A 24,047-nucleotide genomic window follows, 5' to 3' on the forward strand; every position below is an offset into this window, starting at 1 on the left:
GGGATAAAAACAGAAGACAATGGAGCAAGCATAGAAGGGCTGGAGCACCACCAACCTGTACCCAGCCAATACAAGGGAGGTGGGTCCACGGTCAAGGGGATTCAAAGGGTGTGGTTTGGTGGTGAGGGGAAAATGGGGTTTATATTTGGTTTCCTGCCATAACTTCTTTTGGGAGTATACCTTGCTGAAATGGTATCTTACCCAAAAGAAGTAGTAGACGGTTAGGACCATTTGATGCATGCCATAGAGTTAGGTAGTGAGGTAGCCCAATCCTTACCCATTTAAACCTAGAGATAGAGGTATACAACAAGAACAAACAAAAAGGAATTTTGTCGTGAAATGAGTTGTGGTGCAGCAAACATGTACTGAGCAATGGTAATGGTCGGGGCAACCAATGAGTTAGTGGGTAGTCCTAAAGGGATGCCCACAACAAACCAAAAACAGTTGGTGAAACCCTAAGGGTAAAATGGAGAGATCCCGTTGAATTAGCTCAATATAAAAGGAGGAGATAGCCATGGATGAAAGAGGGACCGAATAGAGGAAGCACTTGAGAGAAAAGACCCAAGTGTAAAAAACAACATGCGGCAAGAGAGCAGTAAGAAACTAAGAGTAAAAAGAACGAAGAGAATGAAAGAAAGTGGTAAAAAGAAGAGAGAAAATACGGCAGGAATAGGGGCATGCATCAATAGACCATCTTTTTCCTCCCTCTTAGCAAACCCACTATTTGAAATCTCCAAAAGTAATAGCTAGTAGCCATTTAGGCCTATTTTTCAAAATGCACATCTTTGATGGCAAAAGCCTATGACAAGGTCGTTTAAGTTGGGGTTTGGGTTCTTTCTTAGTTTATTTATTCTATGAGAAAATTCAATATTTGATTTTGATCGCAAATATATTTGATTTCACTCATTAGAACTTATATCTGTTGTAGCACGCTTTTATCATGTATGTCGCATTAGTTGTCCTGTTGTGGTATATTTACTTGTTGTACTAGTTATTCTACTGTAGCAAATTTTTATTGCATTTACCATGTTAAGCTAAATCTTTTCTGCCAAAGCTTTTTTCTTTATTTGTTATTACGTGTTTTACTTTTGACTCATTATCTTGCCATAAGTATATATATATACATATAACTTGTTTCTCATGTTCTGCATAATATATTTTTTAGATATATATATATATATATATATATATATATATATATATATATATATATATACACATACGTACAAGTATATTTACGAATATACGTATGTATATATTTGAGAATATGCTAACCCATGTAACCCAACGTTTGCTTGATTGGTATTTTCTTTGGGTTTTAGATTTGTTTATGTGCAGGAAGTTGAAAAATATTTCTACCGTAAAAAATGAAGAGTAGTCATTCACATTGTGGAAGGTTTTATTGCATGGCAGATAGCTTTATTGCATGATAGAAGGCTTTACTGCACTATAGAAGGCTTTAATACACGTCAGAAAACTTTATTGCACAGCAGAAAACTTTATTGCACGACAGAAATTTTTACTACACGGCAGACAATTTTACAGCACTGCAAACAGTTTTACTGCACAGCAGAAAAGTCAGATCTGCGGCAGAAACTAGAGAAAAGTTCTTTCTACAGATGAAACAGAGGATATGCCCACTTTGCAGCGTCTTCCCTTGAACTTGGACTCAACGTTTGTGCACAAATTGGCTGCGGCAAAATGGTACTTTGGAGTCCATTCCACGGAGTGCCAGGCCCAACTTCCTTCTTAAAAAATGCCTAGACTAAGCGTTGTCTAATAACATCAAGACGCATGTCTAAGGCACAGAAAACGTAAAAAGAACCCTCGACAATACTTAGACAATCATGGTAAAAGAAAGGAAGGAGATTAGTTTGCTAAACTTGACTCCTTAGCAAAGTTTAAGTCTAAGAAGGGAAGCAATCTCCAATGTGGGCAATCTCACAAGGAAATCCTAACTTAGAAATTGCCTACTTTGGAAAAATAGACCTAAGTGGCTTAATCTTAGATCCCCTAACTTGCTAGAGAGTAGGCTATTGAGAGAGAGAGAAGGGAGTAGCCTATTGATGCATGCTTTATCACTCGTCACACATTTGTTTTTCTCCTTCTTTTACACTCTACTCTTTTGTTTTTCTTTTCTGTTTTCTTTTGTTTTCTATTTCTCTCTTCTGTTGTTCCTCCTTGTTGTTCACTATGCATGACTAAGGCCTTTTTATACTATCTGCTATGATAAAAGTTACTGTTTTACCCCTCAACAACTTTTGGCCTGTTGTGGGTGTTCTTCCTAGACTGACCATTGGTCTGTTGGCTGCCTAGCCACCACCACTACCCTATGCTGGCCGTCCTATGCTCCAAGGTAATTTTTGTTTTATTTTCTTACTTTCCGTGGCATTCCCATCTGGATAAGGGCTGAGTATTCTCTCTTACTAGCTCCAATGGCATGCACCTAGCGATTCCAACTCATCTTTCTCTCTTTTGGGTGATATATCATCCCAGCAAGACATTTCCCCCAAAAGAGCTTGAGCGGGAATCTCAGAATAGACTTCCACCTTTTTCCCACTTCCAAACCATACCTTCTCCTACCTCTAACCCATGGCCCACCGCCCTTATATTGGCTGGGTACAAGTGGGTGGTGTTTGAGCCTTATGCGTGCTCCACTCCCATATGAGTTCATGGCTTGTTTGGTGTTCATGCATTTGCCATTGCCTGGAGATTTGCCTGGTCTTGCTACGCGTTCTGTTGCTCGTTTTAACTCTTTGTGGCATGGATGAGTTATTGGGCCTTCATTCTTTGCATTTCATTTCTTCTTTGGGCCGAGTATTGCTTGGGTATGGGCCTTCTCTTCTTTAATTCAGTCCTTGTCTCCTTTTACTTCCGATTTGTGGGTCAACTAGTATTCTTACCACACCACTGCATTACTTCTGCCATGATATCGCTTAACTTGTTCTTGCTAGGCCTCCTTCGGGCCTACCATGTATTATTTTTTCTCTTAGTTCACGTCGCCTAGTATCTCTGCTGGGTTAGTTCTTATATCATCTTGGGCTTCCTCGGCCCATTATATTCTTTTGGGCATCCATGACCCGCTTCAATCCTTTGGATATAAATGGCCCATTACATTCCTTGGGGCATCCTTAGCCCATCTCATTCTTATATTCCCATGGGTTTTTGCTAAATCTTTTGGGTTTCCCCAGCCCAATTACCATATTCTTTACTTTTGAGTTTATTGGCCTTTAAACCAATCCCATTTACTAATCCCTTTTTTTAGGCTCCTCCGGCCCCTTTTTGTTTGCTTTCTACTTCTTATGATTCTCATAGGCTTACAACTTCCTTTTTTGGGCTCCCTTGGGCCCATTTGCCTTCTTTGGGACCCTTTTACTATATTGTGAGCCCGCGTATCATTATTCCTGTCATTCGGACTTAATGTTTTTCTTATTTTACTAATTCTTCTTTCTTCACCCCTTTCATATTGTTGAGCTTCTTCATATCATTGGGCCATTTTGCCAAAATGGGCATCAACACAAATTCATCAATCTAGTTGATTTTCATGGCAACTAAAATCTCTGTTTTCAACCCCATTCACTCACAACAACTTTTATTAATTAGTTGAATGAGTTGCTATTCTCGGGTGCTCTCCTTTGGAGACTAACAAGTGAGTAGTAAGCTCCATTGGTTCCCTTTGCTAACAAAGATGAGTGGGTTCCTTTCTCCACCACTTTTCCTTTATCCAACACAGCAATCATATCACAATTTTGGATGGTGCTTAATCTGTGTGCCACAACCACACTAGTCCTCCCAACCATGACTCTTTCCAGTGCATCTTGCACTACTTTCTCTGATTGACTATCAAGTGCACTAGTTGCCTCGTCTAGCAATAACACTGATGGGTTTTTCTGTATAGCCCTGGCTATTGCAATACGTTGCTTCTGACCCCCAGATAATTGCACACCTCTGTCCCCACATGATGTTTCGTACCCTTCTTTTAACCCTGCGATAAAATCATGAGCATTGGCTAACTTAGCTGCCTCAATGATTTCTGCTTCATCAACTTCATCCGTTGCTCCATAAGCAATGTTTGCCTAATTGTGCCAGAAAATAGTGTCGGTTCTTGGCTAACAAGTGCAATGTGTTTCCTTAGTGACCTCAAATGGTATGACCTTATATCTTAAACATCAATTTTCACCATACCTTTAAATGGGTCATAGAATCTCTCAATTGATCCTATGATGGTTGATTTTTCAGACCCACTTTGTCCCACCGATGCTGTTGATTTCCCAGCTTCTATGTTTATTGAGAAGCCTTGGAATATGATCACATCGGGCCTAGCTGGGTATGAAAAATACACATCACGAATTTCAACATGGCCTGTTATTTTTTCAGGCTGGTACCCTTCTGAGTCTTCAGGCTCAATTCTTGTGTAACGGTCCAAAACAGCAAAGACTGACCCAACAGAATCAGAACCCTTTGCAAGGTCTGTAGTCATACTTCCAGCAATAGCAATAACACGGCCTGTACTTGCCAAAATCATATAGGTCTCAATGAGAGCTTAATCTGAGACATAACCTTCGGCCATAAGCTTCCCACCATACCAAAAGTGTAAAGCCCAACTAGCAGTAGAGAGGCTTTGAGACAAAGCAAGCCCAATACAGAAGGCGCGGGCTTTCTTGGGCTTTTTCAAGCATTTGAAGAATTCTTTCTTGGGAAGAGAAGGCAGTGACAGTTCTGAGGTTGGTAACAGCTTCAGCAGCGAGTTTGCTGCTTTCATCTTGGGCTTTAGTGGCCTTTTGAGACATGTTTTGGAGTAGTACACTACACGCCTCGTGTAGAAGCACATTACGGTGAGTGGTTGGACTGCTATCATAACAATGGCAAGCCTCCATGCAATGACCATGCTCATTGTGAAGGCTACAACTATAGCTGAGATGGTTTGTACAACAAGGGCTATTCTGTCACCCACTACAGATCTCACCTGCCACGTAATAAGAGCATTAGCATCTACTATGCTAAAAAATTGCTATATAAGAGCTACAATATATGCAAGTTCTATAATGATTGTCTTCAATTGGTTATATTGGGGGGATGTCTAGTCTTTACTTGTTTTGGATCTTCTTCATCTCATTGGTAAGAGTTTATTTCAGTGTCTAATAATGTTCAAAATACAACATCATTTAAAATTTTATAAAATGTGACACTTTATACACTTTTAAAATTATAATATTTAAATGAACTATGAAATGTATACAATTCAAATGGATAGAGTCTTTATCTAGTCGATACATTGTGTCAACAACCAACTCAAGTATACAACCAACTCAACCAATATAGCTTAATGAGATGCATTCTTTTATTTATTTAGTTTCGGGGGAATAAATATGAGCTGTTATTTTTATTTTATTTTTTAGCTTGGTTTAGAAATATATATAGTACTAAGTATACCCTAACCCCCGGTCTCGAACTTAAGACCATCAACAACTCTTAGGTACTAATACCTAGAGGGTTTGGGTTACCTCAAGTATTTTTTAACTGAAATCTCCTTTTGTTTTAATGAGAAATTGCTACATCACCTACTAATTAATAAAAGGTAGAGATTAAAACCTACTACCACTTGTCGTAGTATATTTAAAACAAATGAAGATGTTCAGTTAAAAAAGTACTAGAGGCAAACCAAACCCTACCTAAAGAGATGTTTTTAAACCAACATGGTCATTGGCTAAATGTGAGATGTTTTTCATATTTCATATAGTAACAAATCAGCAAACGTGTCATTCTCGGACCATCTAAATCTCAACTAATTCTAGCCTATTAATAATTAAGATCGTGATTAGGGAGCTAGCTTAGTTTAATGTTTTCTATTATGGATGGACAGTTATGATGCAATGTATATTCGAACTTATGTCATGACAAGAACAAAATTTGTCTTTAACCTCATATAGAATTAAAGATTAGAAGTTAAATTAGTTGTAGTAATAGAGTAATAATTTTTATTTTCTCTTGAAAACAATGCATTTGTTAGAAATAAAGCCTGATTGGGAGGTTTAAAGCTTGGGCAATGAAAGTGTTATTTGGGATGTGTAAAATCTATAGAGGAGATGTATTTCCATAATTGTACTCAATATTACACCCTTATCCCATGAATTCTACAAGAATTCTAAGATTATGTGTGTGTGTGTGTGTGTGTGTGTGTGTGTGTGTGTGTGTGTGTGTGTGTGTGTGTGTGTGGGGGGGAAGAGATTGTTTTACTGTTATTGTATACATCTAAGATATATCAAAAGAATTGCGAATGACCATTTAAATACAAAAGTTTATCAATATATTTCTTGTTTTCTTCTTACTTAGTTTATCTATTTCTATTATTTCATAACAGAATTCACAAAGCAAAAAAAAAAAAAATATATATATATATATATATATATATATATTTATAACAGACAAAGCTAAATAATTAAGGCAAAAGCATCTGTTCCAATTATTGAAGTGACTACTTAGACTGCTGTTATTGTCCAATGATCATTGTTAATGCTTTGTGACTTTGTTCACCATCGGCACGAATACAAGCAAGCTCCCCATTACATTTCATTACAATTTAACCAATGATTCCTTATCGATTCTAAAAGGACAAAAGCAAAGTAAAAAGAAAAGTAAAAAGCAATGATTCTTTCTTAAGGAGAACATAATTTTAATGAGCCACATGATCTCCCACCTAACCTCCACTTAACCTAAAGATGTTTTCCAAACTTTCACATTAGACTAGACCTAAAGTTGGAATATCATATACTTTATACAACTACCAATTAGGGCTAAACTTTTGGACTCTTGAGCAATTTGGTTCTTTTATGGTAGAGCAAAGGAGCATCACAACCGCAAGAGCTCACTATCTCAACTTGGAAAATTCTTTTAATTTTGGAAACTATACAAAGAATATTAGCAAAGCTCATGCTCATAAATTGTTCTACAACAACCTCTCTCATATATAGTGTTTAAAAGAGGATAGAGGGGATTAAGATGTTCATAGGTGTCCCAAAATTCTATCAATTTATTTTAATTTAAAATGAATGGATTGTATTTTATCATTTCATCAATAATTTTTTAAAAATATTAAAATAGTAATAATCAAAGTGTATTTCAATGTTAACAATATGATAAAATATAATCAACCATTGGTCTACCTTCCTGAGATAATATAGCACCGATTCCAACAACTGATGCATCACACTCCACTTGAAACAACGCTTCAAAATTAGGCAAGGCTAAAACTGGTGTGGTACTTAGTTTTTCCTTGATCAGTGCAAAGCTCTGTTCTGCTACCTCACTACAAAAGAATTTCCTCTTCTTCAAGCATGCTGCGATGAGGGATACGATGTTACTAAAATTGCGAACAAACCTCCATTAAAAGGTTGCTAGGCCATGAAAACTTTACACATCGCTCACTACCTTTGCGGTTGGACACTCCCAAATAGCACGGACCTTTTCCTCATCGACATGGATCCCCTCAACACTTACTACATACCCCAAGAACAATAACCTATTTGTAAAGAAATTGCACTTCTTCAAGTTGACATACAACTTGTTGGCCAATAAAAAATTCAGCACCTCATGCACATGATTGTAATGAGTAGCTTCTGTCTTACTGTATATCAAGATATCATTAAAATAGACAACTATAAACTTCCCAATAACTAGTTTCAAAACCTGATTCATAAGTCGCATGAATGTACTAGGAGCATTTGATAAGCCAAATGGCATAACCATCCCCTCATAAAGCTCCTCTTTTGTCATGAAAGCTGTCTTCCACTCATCACCGGTTCAGATACAAATTTGGTGTACACTATTCAGATCCAATTTGGTGTAACACTCAAACCCACTTAGAATGCCAAATATATCATCCAATCGAGGGATAGGGAATCAATATATGACTATAATCTTGTTCATGGCTTGACTATTCACACACATACGCCAACTTTTATCCTTCTTGGGTGTTAATAGGGTAAGTATTGCACATTGACTCACGCTTTCTCTAATCTTTCCCTTACTAAGAAATTCATCCACCTGACCTTGCATGATATGGCTCTCCTACGGATTCATCTGGAAATGTGGCAAGTTTGGTAGGCTAGCTCTAGGGACCAAATTAATGTGGTGTTGAATGTCACACATCAGTGGCAAACCTACAGGCAGCTCGTCTGGAAATAGTTCCCCAAACTCCTTAAGTAATGGCTGCACTGTTGTCGATATTTCAAGCGTTAATTCGGGCCTGCCATTAGTCACCACAACTGCAAATACCTGCTTTGATTCCCTAGCTTCCATGTCAAATGCATCCTCATTGTTACCCAAAAGAAGCGACGACTTCCCCTCCACTTTAGAAGCTTTGGGTATACTGCCCTTTTTGATAGGACCAAAAACAATTTCTTGTCATTATTAAAGAATACATACACATTGTCCCTACATCTATGAGTAACATCTACATCTTATTGCCATGGCCTTCCCAAAATTAAATGACATGTATCCATCTCAACAACATCACATAGCACCTTATCTACATAATTCTTACCCATAGAAAAATTAATTCGACATTGATGAGTAATAAGAGTTTATGTACCTTTCTTAATTCAACTTATTCTGTATGGAGAGGGGTGTTTCTCTATCTTCAACCCCAATTTGGCTACTAGACTCTTGAAAGTGATATTCTCCATACTGCCGCTATTAATAATGAGGTCACAAACCCTCTTGTTGATGGTACATCGTGCCCGAAAGATCTCTTGTCACTGATCATCCAACTCCCTCCTTGGTGTGAGCAATAGTCTCTAAATGACTAGGGACCTCCCTAAGGGCTCACCCTCTTCATCATCCTAGATCTCATTAGGGGTAAAAGAATAGGGATTTGCACTTTCAATTCCTACATCTTCATTCTCTACTTTAGCCCCCTCCTTCACTTGCTCTACTAAATTCATAATGGCCCGCTTAGGACAGGAGTGAGACCGATGCCTTGGTTCACCACACCTGTAACACTTATCCCCAACTGGTTTGGCATTAGGATTAGCATTGGCTCCCTGTCATCCTGTAAAAAATATTACTTTGGCCTTTGGCTGACTCCTACCACTACTAACCTCCTTGATATCCAAAGTGTTGCCCTAAGTTGAGATATTGTAGCTAAATTGGTTGACACGTTTTAGGTGTTTTTTTTTTTTAAACGGAGATCAATAAAGAGATTTAGGATTCAAGTTTCCCACCCCTAATTATTGAATTTCCAAAACATTGTTGCCCCAATTTTGACGAGTTTTAATTTGTTACTTTTCAAAAGTTCAAAGTTTAGTTTTGTACTTTTAAAAGTTTTAGATAAACTATTAATTTTTACCATTGATCGAAAATACATCCTCAAGACCTAGGAAGATGCTTACATATGATATCAAAAAAATAATATATAAAAATGGTAGATATATTAATTTTTTATATATTTAATATTATCAAAAAATCAGAAGAATAAATCAATAAAAAAAACTAATGGTGACGCGGCCGATGATTCGGTCAACTTCGATCCATTTTGGTCCACTTTAGTCCATTTGGTACATTGAGGTCCAATTTGGCCCACTTGAGTCCATTTGGTACATTTTGGTCCAATTTGATCTATTCTATCCACTTCGGTTAATTTGGTCCACTTCAATCCATTCGGTCCATTTCTGTCTACTTCCGTCCATCCAGTCCACTTTGGTATATTTTGGTCCATTTAGGTCCAATTCAATCCATTCGGTGCCCAGTTGGTCCACTCCGGTCAGTGCAGTCCACGTCGATCTTTTTTGGTCCATTTCGATCAATTTGGTTCACTTCAATCCATTTCGATTCACCAAATAAGAAAATATGAGTTTGGGTTGAGAGTAGCTATTCTAAATATGAATTTATTAAAAAAATATAGATTAAAAAAATTAATATTATTATTTTTAATTTTTTAATTTAATGATTTGTGGTATTATCTTTCTTTATGTTCTTTTTTTTTTCTCCCTTTGTTGATGTTAGTGTTTTTGTTTTTGAGTGAATGACACAATTTTAATATTTTGATATGATATAATTTGAATTTGAAGACTCATTTCTAAGTCAGATAGAAATTAAAAGATTGTTGTAACAATGGTTTTTAGGCTTTTAAATGAGCATAAGTTATTAAACATATCATGACAGAAATTCCTTTATAAATAAATTTATTGTCATCTTCATTCTTTTAACAAGAATAATCACATATATATTTTCATTCTTTTCCATTCTGGCAGTCTAATATATAACAATCATCCAAAATATGGACTTAGTTTAATTCACTAGCTATATGACTCGAGATAGTGGAGTTAGTTTAATTTATTCAAGATAGTATTCTATTGTTTAATTAAACTTTCATATATAATTTAATCAGGTTTTGATTTTTTTTTTTTTTTTGAGAAATAGGTTTTGATTTAATTTATTCAAGATAGTAGCTTCCAAGTTAACGAGAAAAGAAACAAAGATTGTATATATGGATATAAATCATTGCAGAATAAATTAACTAGATGCAAGGTTTTCATTTTGAAAAGGAAAATAATTAATAATTAATAGTCCCCTTCTGCGGGCAAGGTCTATACCTTTACACTTGATTAAAGATTAGATCATTACTTAAAATAAAAAGCTCAGAGCTCATGCAACATGGAGTGCCATTCGATATGGTAGGGTCAATTTTACCAATCCAATCTATTTTCATGGCAACCAAAATCTTTAGTTTCAATCCCCATTCACTTCCAAACGACTTATTATTAATTAGTTGAATGAGTTGCTATTCTGGGGTGCTCTCCTTTGGAGACTAACTAGTGAGAAGTAAGCTCCATTGGGTCCCTTTGCTAACAAAGATGAGTGGGTTCCTTTCTCCACCACTTTTCCTTTATCCAACACAGCAATCATATCACAGTTTTGGATGGTGCTTAACCTGTGTGCCACAACAACACTAGTCCTCCCAACCATGACTTTCTCCAGTGCATCTTGCACTACTTTCTCTGATTGACTATCAAGTGCACTAGTTGCCTCGTCTAGCAATAAAACTGATGGGTTTTTCAGTATAGCCCTGGCTATTGCAATACGTTGCTTCTGACCCCCAGATAATTGCACACCTCTGTCCCCGCATGATGTTTCATACCCTTCTTTTAATCCTGAGATAAAATCATGAGCATTGGCTAACTTAGCTGCCTCAATGATTTCTGTTTCATCAACTTTATCCGATGCTCCATAAGCAATGTTTTGCCTAATTGTGCCAGAAAATAGTGTAGGTTCTTGGCTAACAAGTGCAATGTGTTTCCTTAGTGACCTTAAATGGTATGACCTTATATCTTTACCATCAATTTTCACCATACCTTTAAATGGGTCATAGAATCTCTCAATTAATCCTATGATGGTTGATTTTCCAGATCCACTTTGTCCCACCAATGCTGTTGATTTCCCAGCTTCTATGCTGATTGAGAAGCCTTGGAATATCATCACATCAGGCCTAGCTGGGTATGCAAAGTACACGTCACGAATTTCAACATGGCCTGTTATTTTTTCAGGCTGGAACCCTTCTGAGTCTTCAGGCTCAATTCTTGTGTATCGGTCCAAAACAGCAAAGACTGACCCAATAGAATCAGAACCCTTTGCAAGGTCTGTAGTCATACTTCCAGCATCAGCAATAACACGGCCTGTACTTACCAAAATCATAAAGGTCTCAAAGAGAGCTTTAGCTGAGATGTAACCTTTGGCAATAAGCTTCCCACCATACCAAAAGTCTAAAGCCCAACTAGCAGTTGAGAGGCTTTGAGACAAAGCTAGCCCAATACCAGCAAACCACGATTGCCTTATGCTCTCACGGCGCGGGCCTGCTTGGGCTTTTTCAAGCATTTGAAGGATTCTTTCTTGGGAAGAGAAGGCAGTGACAGTTCTGAGGTTGGTAACAGCTTCAGCAGCGAGTTTGCTGCTTTCATTTTGGGCTTTAACGGCCTTTTGAGACATGTTTTTGAGTAGTACACGCCTTGTGTAGAAGCACATTATGATGAGTGGTTGGACTGCTATCATGACAATAGCAAGCCTCCATGCAATTACCAAGCCCATTGTGAAGGCTACAACTATAGCTGAGATGGTTTGTACAACAAGGGCTGTTCTGTCACCCACTAAAGATCTCACCTGCCAAAATAGTCCACGCATTAGCACTCGGTATGCTAAAAAATTGCTATATAAGAGTCACAATATATGCAAGTTCTATAATGATTGTCTTCAATTGGTTTTATTAGGGTGATGTTTAGTCTTTACTTGTTTAGGATCTTCTCCCTCTCATTGTTGAGAGTTTATTTCAGTGTCTAATAATGTACAAAACACGGCATCATTTAAAACTTTTAATAATGTGACACTATATACACTTTCAAAATTATAATGTTTAAATGAATTAGAAATGTATTCAATTCAAATGGATAGATTCTTTCTCTAGTCAATATAGGGCTAGACTTATGAGCTGTTATTTTTATTTTATTTTTTAGCTTGGTTTAGAAATATATATAGTACTAAGTATACCCTAACCCTGGTTTTGAACTTAAAGACCCTCAACAACTCTTAGGTACTAATACCTAAATAGGTGTTAATAAACCAACAAGGTCATTGGCTAAATATGAGCTGATATTCATATTTCATACCGTAACAAATTAGCTAACGGGTCATTCTCGGACCATCTAAATCTCAACTAATGCTAGCCTATTAATAATTAAGATCGTAATTAGGGAACTAGCTTAGTTTAATGTTTTCAGTTATGGTTGCACAGTTATGATGCAATGTATATTCGAACTTATGTCATGACAAGAACAAAATTTGTCTTTAACCCCATAAAGAATTAAAGATTAGAAGCTAAATTAGTTGTAGTAATAGAGTAATAGTTTTTAATTTCTCTTGAAAACAATGCATTGACAAAGCTAAATAAATAATTAAGGCAAAAGCAACTGTTCCAATTATTGAAGTGACTACTTAGACTGCTGTTATTGTCCAATGATTATTGTTAATGCTTTGTGACTTTGTCCATTGTCGGCAGGAATACAGACAAGCTCCCGATTACATTTCATTACAATTTCACCAATGATTCCTTATCAATTCTAAAAGGACAAAAGAAAAAAAGAAAAGTAAAAAAGCAATGACTCTTTCTTAAGGAGAACATAATTTTAATGAGCCACAAGACCTCCCACCTAACCTCCACTTAACCTAAAGATGGCTTCCAAACTTTCACATTAGAGTAGACTTAAAGTTGGAATATCAGATATTTTATACTTTTTTGATGAATATCAGATATTTTATACTGCTATCAATTAGGGCTAAACTATTGGACTCTTGTGTAATTTGGTTCTTCTATGGTAGAACAAAGGAGCATCACAAGATTCACAACCGCAAGAGCTCACTATCTCAATAACTTGGCAAATTCTTTATTTTTGGAAACTATACAAAGAATATTAACAAAGCTCATGCTCATAAATTGTTCTACAACAACCTCTCTCCTATATAGTGTTTATTAAAATGGGATAGAGGGGATTAAGATGTTCATTCTTCATAGGGTGTCCCAAAATTCTATCAATTTATTTTAATATCATTTCATCGTTAATTTAAAAATTAAAAAAAATTAAAAAATCAATTTTTGTTTAAAGATTAACAATATGATAAAATATAATCAACAAATTTCAAAATAGATAGATAAGATTTTAGTTAAGAATTCCATGCCCCATGATACTTAAAAGAGGATTTTATAATCATGTCAAGAACTTCCAAACTCATCATTCACTAGTGTTTGTTTATTAACTATTAATTTCTCTTTTCTTTTCTTTTTTTGTCAAGATTAGTTATTGGCATCATTCACTAGTGTTTTTATTATTATTTATTAATCATTTTTTGTGTCAAGATTAGTTGCAGGCATAATTCCCTAGTGTTTGCTAATTTGTTAATTATATTTTAATTAATCATTTTTTGTCAAGATTAGCTTCTGTCATCATCAAAACCACATAATTTTTATATAGTAGAGAAGCATACGTACCACATTGGCATCTTTGGCAAGTCTAGAGCAAATGGCACCACTTGAATTCTCATCCTGATCAAACCAACCAACTTCAAAAGTGAGAATCTTTGAAAGCATCCTTTCCCTTATCCTCTTGGTCAAGTACTCTCCCATGTAAGCAAAATTATAATGCTGTGTAATATTAACAACCATCGATAACACAGCCAACCCAAGAAAACACAGTGAGTAAATCCTTGTCTTATCCTTAATCTCCTGATGACTTGTCAAAAAATACACTGATATCATTGACCCCATCGCAAATGCATACAATGGTTGAACCGCACCAAACACTGTAGCAGCTAAACAACCTAAGCTAGCTTGTTTCCACTCTGGGAGATTCAAAGCCAACAATCTTCGAAAAGATGGAACTGGGAAATTTTTATCTTCTACTATTCCATCTTCTTGATCACCTAGTGAACCACCACGGCTTGGCCCAGCTATTGAGTTAGCTGAACTTGACCTACTCACTACAGAGAGTCTACGACTGCTTGTGTTGTTGATATCCATGCTTGATATAGAAGATGAAGCATGAGTGTTCTCTTCTGGTTCTCTCTGTTGAAGGTGTACAAGTGAGGTGTAAAGGCCATGTTCGTTTTCGATTAACTCGTTGTGGGAACCTGTTTCCATGACTTGGCCGTTTTGGACAACAGCAATCACATCGGCATTTCGAATGGTAGATAATCGGTGAGCAATGACGATTGTGGTGCGCCCAACTGAGGCCTTGTCAAGAGCTTCTTGGACAACTCGTTCGGATTCTGAGTCTAGTGCACTTGTGGCCTCGTCTAGGAGTAGGATTCTTGGTTTCTTGATTATTGCTCGTGCAATGGCTATTCTTTGCTTTTGTCCTCCTGACATTTGAACACCTCTCTCACCAACCTGTTCATGTATTTTATCATTTTTCATTAGCTATATATACTGAGGAAACACCATAGATATGGAGTAATATTTAAGACAACTCTCTTGTCACAACTTATATATTAAATCAACAAGTTTTTATTTCTAGATGTTCCTCATGAGCACTTTGTTGATTCATTGATATGTTAAAAGCAAACAGGCACTAACTAGGTAAATAGGGAAAGAGGTGAGGCAGGTTCAAACCCCAGATACCGTATATTCCAAAGAGTGTTAGTACCATTAGACTAATATCCTAAGTTATGATTGCAGTTAAGTCACTTTCATATAAGCTCACATATACTTTTTTTTTTTTTTTTTTTTGTGTCAATTACAAGAAGTTACATCAACAACTACTTAAAAGAATAGTGAAAATTTTTGTATCATGGATTTATTAATAATTATTTGTGATGTTTTGCCAACTCTATTAATAAAAACTTGTGTTGGGTAGTAATGGTATAGTACTAGCTCCACTTACTCAACGGTAAACAGTTTATTAGGAAGACAATCATAGTAGGAAACATTGAGGAAGTCTCTCATGCCACTCTATGATGTACTACTACTCATATAGCTAGTGGAGGAATAATAGCCCACAAATAATTAAATCCACTGACATGTTCTATGTCTTCCTTTTAACTATTCTGTTTTTTCTTTTGGATTAGGATCCTGCTCTTGATCCTTTATTTTTACTGTAATTTTCAACGATTCCTTGATCATATTCTTTCCCTTTCAATGTCACACCCACTCGAGTGAGTGAAAACATTCTTATAAATGATCTGTTGTTAGGTCATTTTTATCCTTTTAATTACCAGCCTTTTTCATCAGTGGTCATAATTATTTTGAAGTTCTTAGGTACAAAAGACTGAAAATAGTCTTTCGCAAGAATTACATCAGTTTTTTTTTTTGTTTGTCCCAACTAGAACGCAATTACAAATGATTTGGCTTCCTTTAAGTGGTTTTGAGCACTTGAGGGGACACCAGAGTGTCCTCCCACCTTGCACTGTAGTCCACAAAAGGGAAGCCTTGCCTATTATAAAGGTAATTAAATATTATTTCACATGACCTCTACATTTTCATATTAAATCTTCACATTTTACGCATGATATAAAATAATATGGATATAATGTAAAAAAAAAAAAACTCATTATAAATTTTATTACAAAAGATGTAAATTGATTGGTTAGTTTTGAAAATAATTGAAGATATTGCAAATTTTACTATATAAATTTCATAAATGGATGAAAATGTAATGGTTGGATTTCAATAACATAATAAATAATTGTCTAGAATAATGCCTTTCGTGACTAGTGATACGTCATTGTAAATACTATGCAATAACAATTATAAGCATCTCTAGCATCATTAGTCAATTTTAACACATGAAAAATAATTTAAAACTTCAATTAGTATGTTATTGATGAGACATCACTCTTATTCACAATTTTAATTTTTTTTAAATAATAAAAAAAGAGATAAATAATGATAGCTTTGATATTTTCTTTATGGATTATCTGGAATATCTTGGTGCTCATGAGCTGTGTCATTTAGATAGAGAAAATACATCATGCATCAGATGCTTGTTTCTTCCCTCTCACATGGAGGAAACATGCATCTGATGCATGGTATACCACCTCCTTCGAATAAAATTGGTTTAAAACTTTAAATTATATTTGTCAAATAGTATATGCATAGTGGGGCACAAAATAATAATTCTAGATGTTATAAATTATATGTTGATAACTACCAACAAACAGAAAAATAAATAAATAATGTCGAAATGGGCAAGCTCTGAATTACATCAGTTTGTTTGTTTGTCCCATATAGAGCGCAATTACAAATGGTTTGGCTTCCCTTAAGTGGTTTTGAGCACTTGAGGGGACACCATATTGTCTTATGTCCGATCTTGCACTCGTCCACAAAAGGGAAGTCTTGCCTATTATAGAGGCAAGTATTGTTCAACACGATCTCTACATTTTCACATCAATTGTCTACATTTTACGCATGATATAAAATAATATGGATATAAATGTAAAAAAGTGTGGACACTATTGAATATGAAACAATAAAAAATCATTATAAATTTTATTACAAACTATGTAAATTGATTAGTTTATTTTGAAAATAATTAAGACATTACAAAATTTTCACAAATTGACAAAAATGTGATGATTGAATTTCAATAAAATAATAAATGATTGTTTAAAATAATCTCTTTTGTGACTAGTGATACTCATTATAAATACTATGCAATAACAATTATAAGCATCTCTAGCATCATTAGTCAATTTTAACACACAAAAAAATAATTTAAAACTTCATTTAATGTTATTGATGAGACATCACTCATATTCACAGTATTTAAATTTTTTTAATAAAAAAAAAAGAGATAAATAATGATGACTTTAATATTTTCTTTACAAATTTACTAGATATCTTGCTTTTCATGAGTTGTGCCCTTTGAATAAGATTTTTTTTAAAAAAAATAATTACAACGTGCTGCTAGCCTTGCAGTTCAAACTCTTTCCTCCTTAGATCTCCAAGCACTTTTACATGAGGAGATGCTAATTCAGTTACGAGGCTTTTGGCATTGAATAAAATTGGTTTAAAACTTTAAATTACATTTGTCATAGCATATGCATAGTGGGTAATAATTCTAGATGTTATAACCTATGTTGATAACTACCAACAAACAGAAAAATAAATAAATAATGTCAAAATGGGCAAGCTAGGACGATTGGTACAGAAGAAGACATTAACAATGATGATAATAATGTCAAAATGGGTAAGCTCTGACAAATAAGCAGAACTAACCTGTGTATCATATCCCTGAGGCAGCTGACTAATGAAATTATGAGCATTAGAAGCTTTGGCAGCCTCTTCAATCTCTTCCATTGTAGCATTTTCTTTACCAAAGAGTATGTTTTCCTTAATTGTGGTTGCAAACAGTGCAGGCTCTTGGCTCACCAAGCCCATCTGTGACCTTAGCCACTTGAGCTGTAACTTATTAATGGCAACCCCATCAAGAAGTATGTCTCCGGAAAGTGGGTCATAAAACCTCTGCAGCAGTGATATCACAGTGGACTTTCCTGAGCCACTCCCACCCACTAAGGCCACAGTTTTTCCTGCTGGAATCTCTAAGCAGAAGTCTTTGAAGATAATGCTCTCGGGCCTTGAAGGATATGAGAATTCTACATGCTTGAATTCCACGTTGCCTGAAACATTCTCTATAATTTCACCTTCCATGTTGTCAGAATCAATCTTAGGGACCCTTTTTATTACTTCCATTATGCGTTCTCCTGCTGCAGATGCTTCAGAAAAGTACTTCAAGTTGGATAATCCAGAACCAAATGCCCTATTCAACAAGACAATCACAAACAAAATATGTCACACTTAAATTAAAATTTGAAGAAAAAATCATATAATTTTTTGTCATATTTACCATGCATTCGTACAGTTTGGATTAAATAACATAAAACTTTCAAAAGAAATACATAAATAGATAAGTTAAAAAGTTAAGTTATACTTAGTTGAATCGTACTAATATCTTAAGTTTTAAAAAGTTATATATGAACAAATAAGCTAAAAAGTTCGTGTATTCTTACAATCCACCAACGGCAATGGCAGCGCCAACAACGAAAACAGTTCCACCTTTGGCGTTATGGTACATAACAAGTCTGCTACCATAGTAAGCCATGAAAGACCAAATAGCAAATACAATACCGTTGCTTCCTATGGCCAAGCCTTTAGCCAAGCCTTGCCTTAATCCCAACTCAACTGACCCTTGTAAAGCTGAAGAGAATGTTTCTATTGTCTTGCTTTCACCAACAAAGGCATAGACGGTTCTAATAGAAGATACTGCTTGCTCAGCTACTGTACCAGCTTGATTATACTCTTCCCTGATCTTCCTAGCCAGTCCAGTTAGAGTCCTCCCATACATCAAACCAGGTATTACCAAAAGCACAATAAAAGGAAACCCCACAATAGCTAATCTCCATAGCAATAAGAACGCTGCTATGTAGCTTCCAAAGAACATAGACGCATTCATCACAAAGTTCGGAACCTAATAATATAAAAAAAAAAAAATTAATTAATTAAAAAAAAAATAAAAAAACACTAAGTCTTAGTCTTAAAATAAGTTTATAAAAATTATAGTAGGACTTGGAATTTAATCAAAGACCTTTTCGCCTAGAACATCTTGGATTACAAGGCTGTCATTAGAGACACTTGTGATGACCTCGGATGTGCTTGTCACATGCAAATCAAAGTAACCCACATCTTGCCTTAGCACTGCTTTCAAATATCTAGCTCTCATTCTTGCAGCTTGTCTCTCACCTGTTCTTGTCCAACAATACCCCTCTGAAAAAAAAAATCAAAAAAAATCAAAAACATTCATAACCAATCACAATTTAATATATGATAAATTCAAACAAAAAAAAAATTATCACAGTGAAACCCACCTAGGAAACAAGCTACAAATGACCCACAAGCCAAGTACACTAGAGCCAATGCATTCTGTCACCCACAAAAACCAAACCCAGTTAGATTTTGTTTTTCTGTTGTGTGCATGCGTGTATCCACGTGAGAGAGAGAGAGAGAGAGAGAGAGAGAACCTTATTGATGTTATTCAAAAAGCTGTCTGATAAAGAAACCGCTGAAGAGCCAGTGCCAATATTGTTCATCAAGTGGCTAGTGATAAACAACACCAAAGGCGTAAGAAGCCCATCACCAACGGACCCAAAGAACCCAAAAATCATCAACAACAAGTCCACACCATCGGCATGCATGAACATGGAGCTTAAAGAACCCCTCCTACTATTCTTCTTCATCGTGACCACACTGCTTTTTTCTTGTTCCATGTTTCCCAATAATCTTTTATTGGGAAACTAAAAGAACAATAGTAGTAAAGATTCTCAAATCCCAAACCACTCCTCTTTAATTAGTTCCAAGATATATAAATATGGGCTTTTAAAGTTAAAGCCTGAACCTTTACATTACTTGGTTATGAGCTGAAATTAATAAGATCGCATATATATAGGTGTGTGCGTGTGAATAAAGCCAGAATAGGTGGACCAAAGAAGTGGTGGTCAGGTCAGCCAGTAATTAATACTGCATGTGGACAGGTCCAGTATAATAAAAGTTAGGAATGGAGATTAACTTGTTCTGAGAGACACGATCATGGTTGACTTTAAATGCTGGCTCTCTTCGCAATTAGCGTCATTAATGACGATCAGTGGGTATCCGGGACAATTTTTATTAAACCGCTTTCTTCATAAAAAATTGTTTAGTGGTCTATGTTGCTTTCCTGTTTTAGTTCATTCACAGAATCTAGCGCCACGATAGGGCATGTGTTTATACGTACATCTTAGGCAGTACACTCAAAAAAATTTCTAAAATATTGCTTCCACCCGACTTTCAATTTTCAGCCCTAAAGTTCATCTTTGCCCTTCAAATTTTTTTTTTTTTTTTGATAAAACCCTTTAAATTATTGAAAATGCTACAATTCTATCTCTAAATTTCTAAAAAAACATGTCTTTATTTTTAAACTATAGATGAAAAAAAAAGTTCATTTTTGTCCTTAAACTTATAAAACAAAACTCTTTAATAAGGTTAAAGACAAAAAATAAGAGGTCATTTGGTAACGTTGTTCTAGTAACATTATTTGTATTTTTTGAAAATACGTGTATGTGAGGAAAAAAGTATGTGAAAATACATATAATGTTGTTCAAAAATTGAAAACATGTGTTTAAACACATGTACCAAACAAGTCCTAAGTCTTTTAAAATTTATAGACAAAAGATGAGATTCATGCCAAATTTTAAAAAAAAGAAACAATACTTTAACTTTTATATATATATATATATATATATATATATATGGGTTGGGTTCAAGTTATATCTAATGTAACTTTAAGCAATGTTATACTATCACTCAATATTTTTTAATTAGATGCAAATTTTGACAAATCCACCATTAGATTACATTATCTTCGTATATTTTTCATGCTTACAAAATTTCAAAGTGATTAAAAACTAATAGTTATGTCATTAATCAATTATTTAAATTCAAGTTTTTGTAGTTTAAATAAAGTATAAAAGCTGAGTTTATGGATCGAATGGAAAATAACATGCAATTGACATAACAATTGGTATGAATTAAGAACATGTAATTCAATGGTGGGATTTTCAAAATATGAATTCTATAACAAGTTATTGGGTAGTGTAACATTGTTTAGACTTACACCAGATATAATTTGAACCCAACCATACACACACACAATAAGATATATAACTTATTAATACCCATGTTACATTACTTACTAACTTTTTTATTAATAATAAATTTACTCTAGATACCTAACTATCATGTGTGCCTAATTTTACTTCAAATTTATATTATTTATTAGGAAAAAACTTATGTCAATATCTTAAGTTCTTTAAGTTACCGTCTTAAAATTTAATCATGTGACAACTTAACTAAAAAATACACTTTCATCCCATGAGAAAAAAGTATTGTCCTATCTAAAAATAACTCCTAAGTACTATATTTAAGTTTTACCCTATTTATTATTCTTTTCAAACCTTATATTTATAGCATTATTTTATAATACTATTAAAATTATGATTTTTTAATATTAAATATGAGATAGTTTTAACCTTCAATGACTTTGATATTTTGCAATCTTGGACCAAACCAAACTAGTAAGTATTACCAAAAAAATTCAACTAAATTTACGTTATGATTTCCCAATGTCAATATCTAGTATTCAACTAGTGCTGGTTTGGGAGATAGTCCATTTTCAATAGTCTATTAAGCTTGAAAAAGGTTATTAAGAAAATACAATTAAACATATGTTTCTATCAACTTTATATTGGATTGTGTAAATATATATATATATAAAGAGTTCATGTGGGAGAACATGAGGTTTTACCAAATAGCAATTTCCTTAAGATTCTTTCATTTAGGCTTCCACATCATCAAAGTTTGCATTTATGTTAAATCTTTAATTCATTGAATGTGTTAATGGAATAAATACACATATTAATTATCTACATGTGTGCACTAATTTTATATATATATATATATATATATATATATATATATATATATATATATATATAAAAGTATTTTAATTGTTTTAAAAGAATTATATAAGAAAGCAAAAACCTCATGCGGGATATTATATAGTTCTTTCATATGGCGCTTTATTAGAATAATTTTTCATTTAATTATCTACCTCACCTTCTTTACATATTTTGGATTATAATAAAATTATATTAGTAGGATATTAATATTTCCACTGAGTATTTAACTTCCCATTATCAACTTGCATATGAGGAATTTAATATATATTATGATCAATAGTTTTTCAATAATTTAATAATTTAAATAAGTTGTTCCTCAATTTTTTTTTAGTAAGATCTCTCATAAATTTATTTAGGATTTTCTCAACATCTCAATCAAATATCACAAAAGTTGTTTTGTTAGTTGCAACAACAACTTCAAATTAAATCTTGTATTTGAAGTAGTTTGTAATTGTATAGTAGTTATAGTGAGATAAATATGTCCCTTTATATATACCTATTCATAGCTCTTTATGCAATCCCATGTAAAATACACACTGACCAAAAAAAATGTCATTTACTTTCAATCTTTCAATGACACCTACCTATCTCTAACATTGTTGTTTATTTAATCCTAACCTGTATAAATTGGCTACAACCAAGGAAGAGGGGCTTACATTTTTTATTGAGTGTCAACGGCAATTACGATTTTGATGTTAAGGTCGGACATTTTGGATTTGTGGGTTTTGTAAATGATGCGATTGATTGTGGGTGTTTGGAATATGTATTTTGTTTTAGAATTAAGAAGAAAGAGAAAGGCACATTCTATATCAGCTTTTATTCTATATTATTCCTCCAAAGTTGTTTTTTTTTTTTTTATCTCATTACTTCAATTGAATAATTCTAATAGATATATGTGTGTGCAATTTATAATTGTTTCTTTTTATGATGAACTCATTACTAATAAATTTCTATAACAATTATGCTATAATACATATACAACATTCTCCAAAACCATCTTATTTAAAACATTACAACATTATTTGTGCATTGCACGGGTGGCTTACTAACATAAATAAAGAGTTATACCAAGTATAACTTGCTCCTAACCCGTTATCTCTCTTGCATTTAAGGTGAATTTAACGCTTCCTTAAATGATATTTTAAGGAAACATCACTGAATGCATTATTTTACAAATAAAAAGGTACAAGAATCCAAACCATCTTCCTTGATTTAAATTAGCATGTAACTCATCCATACACATGGATGCATTTAAAAGTAAACATATTTTTTATCATAAAAATATAAATTATTAGTCAAAATTTTTTTTTAAAGTAAATGTAATTAGTCACATTATGGCCGCAAGTCGCGCAAGGGAGTGCACCTTGGCCTTAGAGTGGACTGTGGCGGAGGGTGAAAAATGGAGTCGCCACCTAGATTAGGTCTAAGAACTATATTGGGGCATTTGGGCCACTTACTTACATACATAGGTCTGCATATCAGATTATGGGTTCGAAATTTGGGTACAGCTTGGAAAGGTGTTAGGCACCCAAGACCGTCCGGCTTGTAAGCCGGTCTCCATTATGTGTTACTAAACATACATCATGCACTTAAATGAAATAACACACACAACAAGCTAAAGATCACATCACAATATAGAAGGGAAAAAAAAAACACATTTAAACAAATATATTATAAAAAAGGAAAAGATAACAAATAAACAAACAAAAAAAGAAAAATATCACAAACAAACCAAAAATGGCAGAAAGACTCAAACAAACACTGAAAATAATTAAACACAATTAACTAACCTAATCAAAATCAAAGAACATGTGAAAAATTATTAAAACAAAATTTTTGTCAAATATAAGTTCAGGGTGCATACACATACTCAACTATGTGTACGCATGGTCAAAACTGTGCACACACATGCTCAATGATGCATACGCATCCTTTAGCACAAAAATGATAAATCACATTTTTATAAATTTAATCAAACAAAGATATAGCACTTGAGATCAAATAAGCATGTTAGAAACCCT

At 34.2% G+C, this 24,047-nt stretch overlaps 1 protein-coding gene and 1 pseudogene across 1 annotated transcript; both read right to left on the reverse strand.

The window, feature by feature from the left end:
• Positions 1–3,599: 3,599 nt before the first annotated feature.
• LOC142633378 (ABC transporter B family member 15-like) lies at positions 3,600–8,298 on the reverse strand (annotated as a pseudogene).
• Positions 8,299–10,478: 2,180 nt separating this feature from the next.
• Positions 10,479–19,929, reverse strand: LOC142641585 (ABC transporter B family member 15-like). Its single transcript, XM_075816074.1, has 7 exons — positions 19,555–19,929; positions 19,402–19,456; positions 19,122–19,300; positions 18,547–19,004; positions 17,756–18,296; positions 14,033–14,929; positions 10,479–12,153 (listed from the first exon to the last, which is right to left on the reverse strand). The coding sequence occupies exons 1-7, from the start codon at positions 19,798–19,800 to the stop codon at positions 10,765–10,767; spliced, it is 3,765 nt and encodes a 1,254-aa protein (XP_075672189.1). The 5' UTR covers positions 19,801–19,929; the 3' UTR covers positions 10,479–10,764.
• Between the last annotated feature and the right edge of the window lie 4,118 nt (positions 19,930–24,047).

This window comes from Castanea sativa, chromosome 1 (genome assembly GCF_040712315.1).
Source record: "Castanea sativa cultivar Marrone di Chiusa Pesio chromosome 1, ASM4071231v1".
NCBI classification, from domain to species: Eukaryota; Viridiplantae; Streptophyta; class Magnoliopsida; order Fagales; family Fagaceae; genus Castanea; species Castanea sativa.

What these genes read in the sequence shown, in the direction of transcription:
- LOC142641585 (XM_075816074.1), bottom strand. Translation starts at nt 19,800, where the DNA reads ATGGAACAAGAAAAAAGCAGTGTGGTCACGATGAAGAAGAATAGTAGG. An exon ending in TTTTGAATAACATCAATAAG is followed by an intron (nt 19,457 to 19,554) that starts GTTCTCTCTCTC and finishes TGTGGGTGACAG; the next exon opens with AATGCATTGGCTCTAGTGTA. An exon ending in TTGCCAAAGATGCCAATGTG is followed by an intron (nt 12,154 to 14,032) that starts GTACGTATGCTT and finishes CTATTTTGGCAG; the next exon opens with GTGAGATCTTTAGTGGGTGA.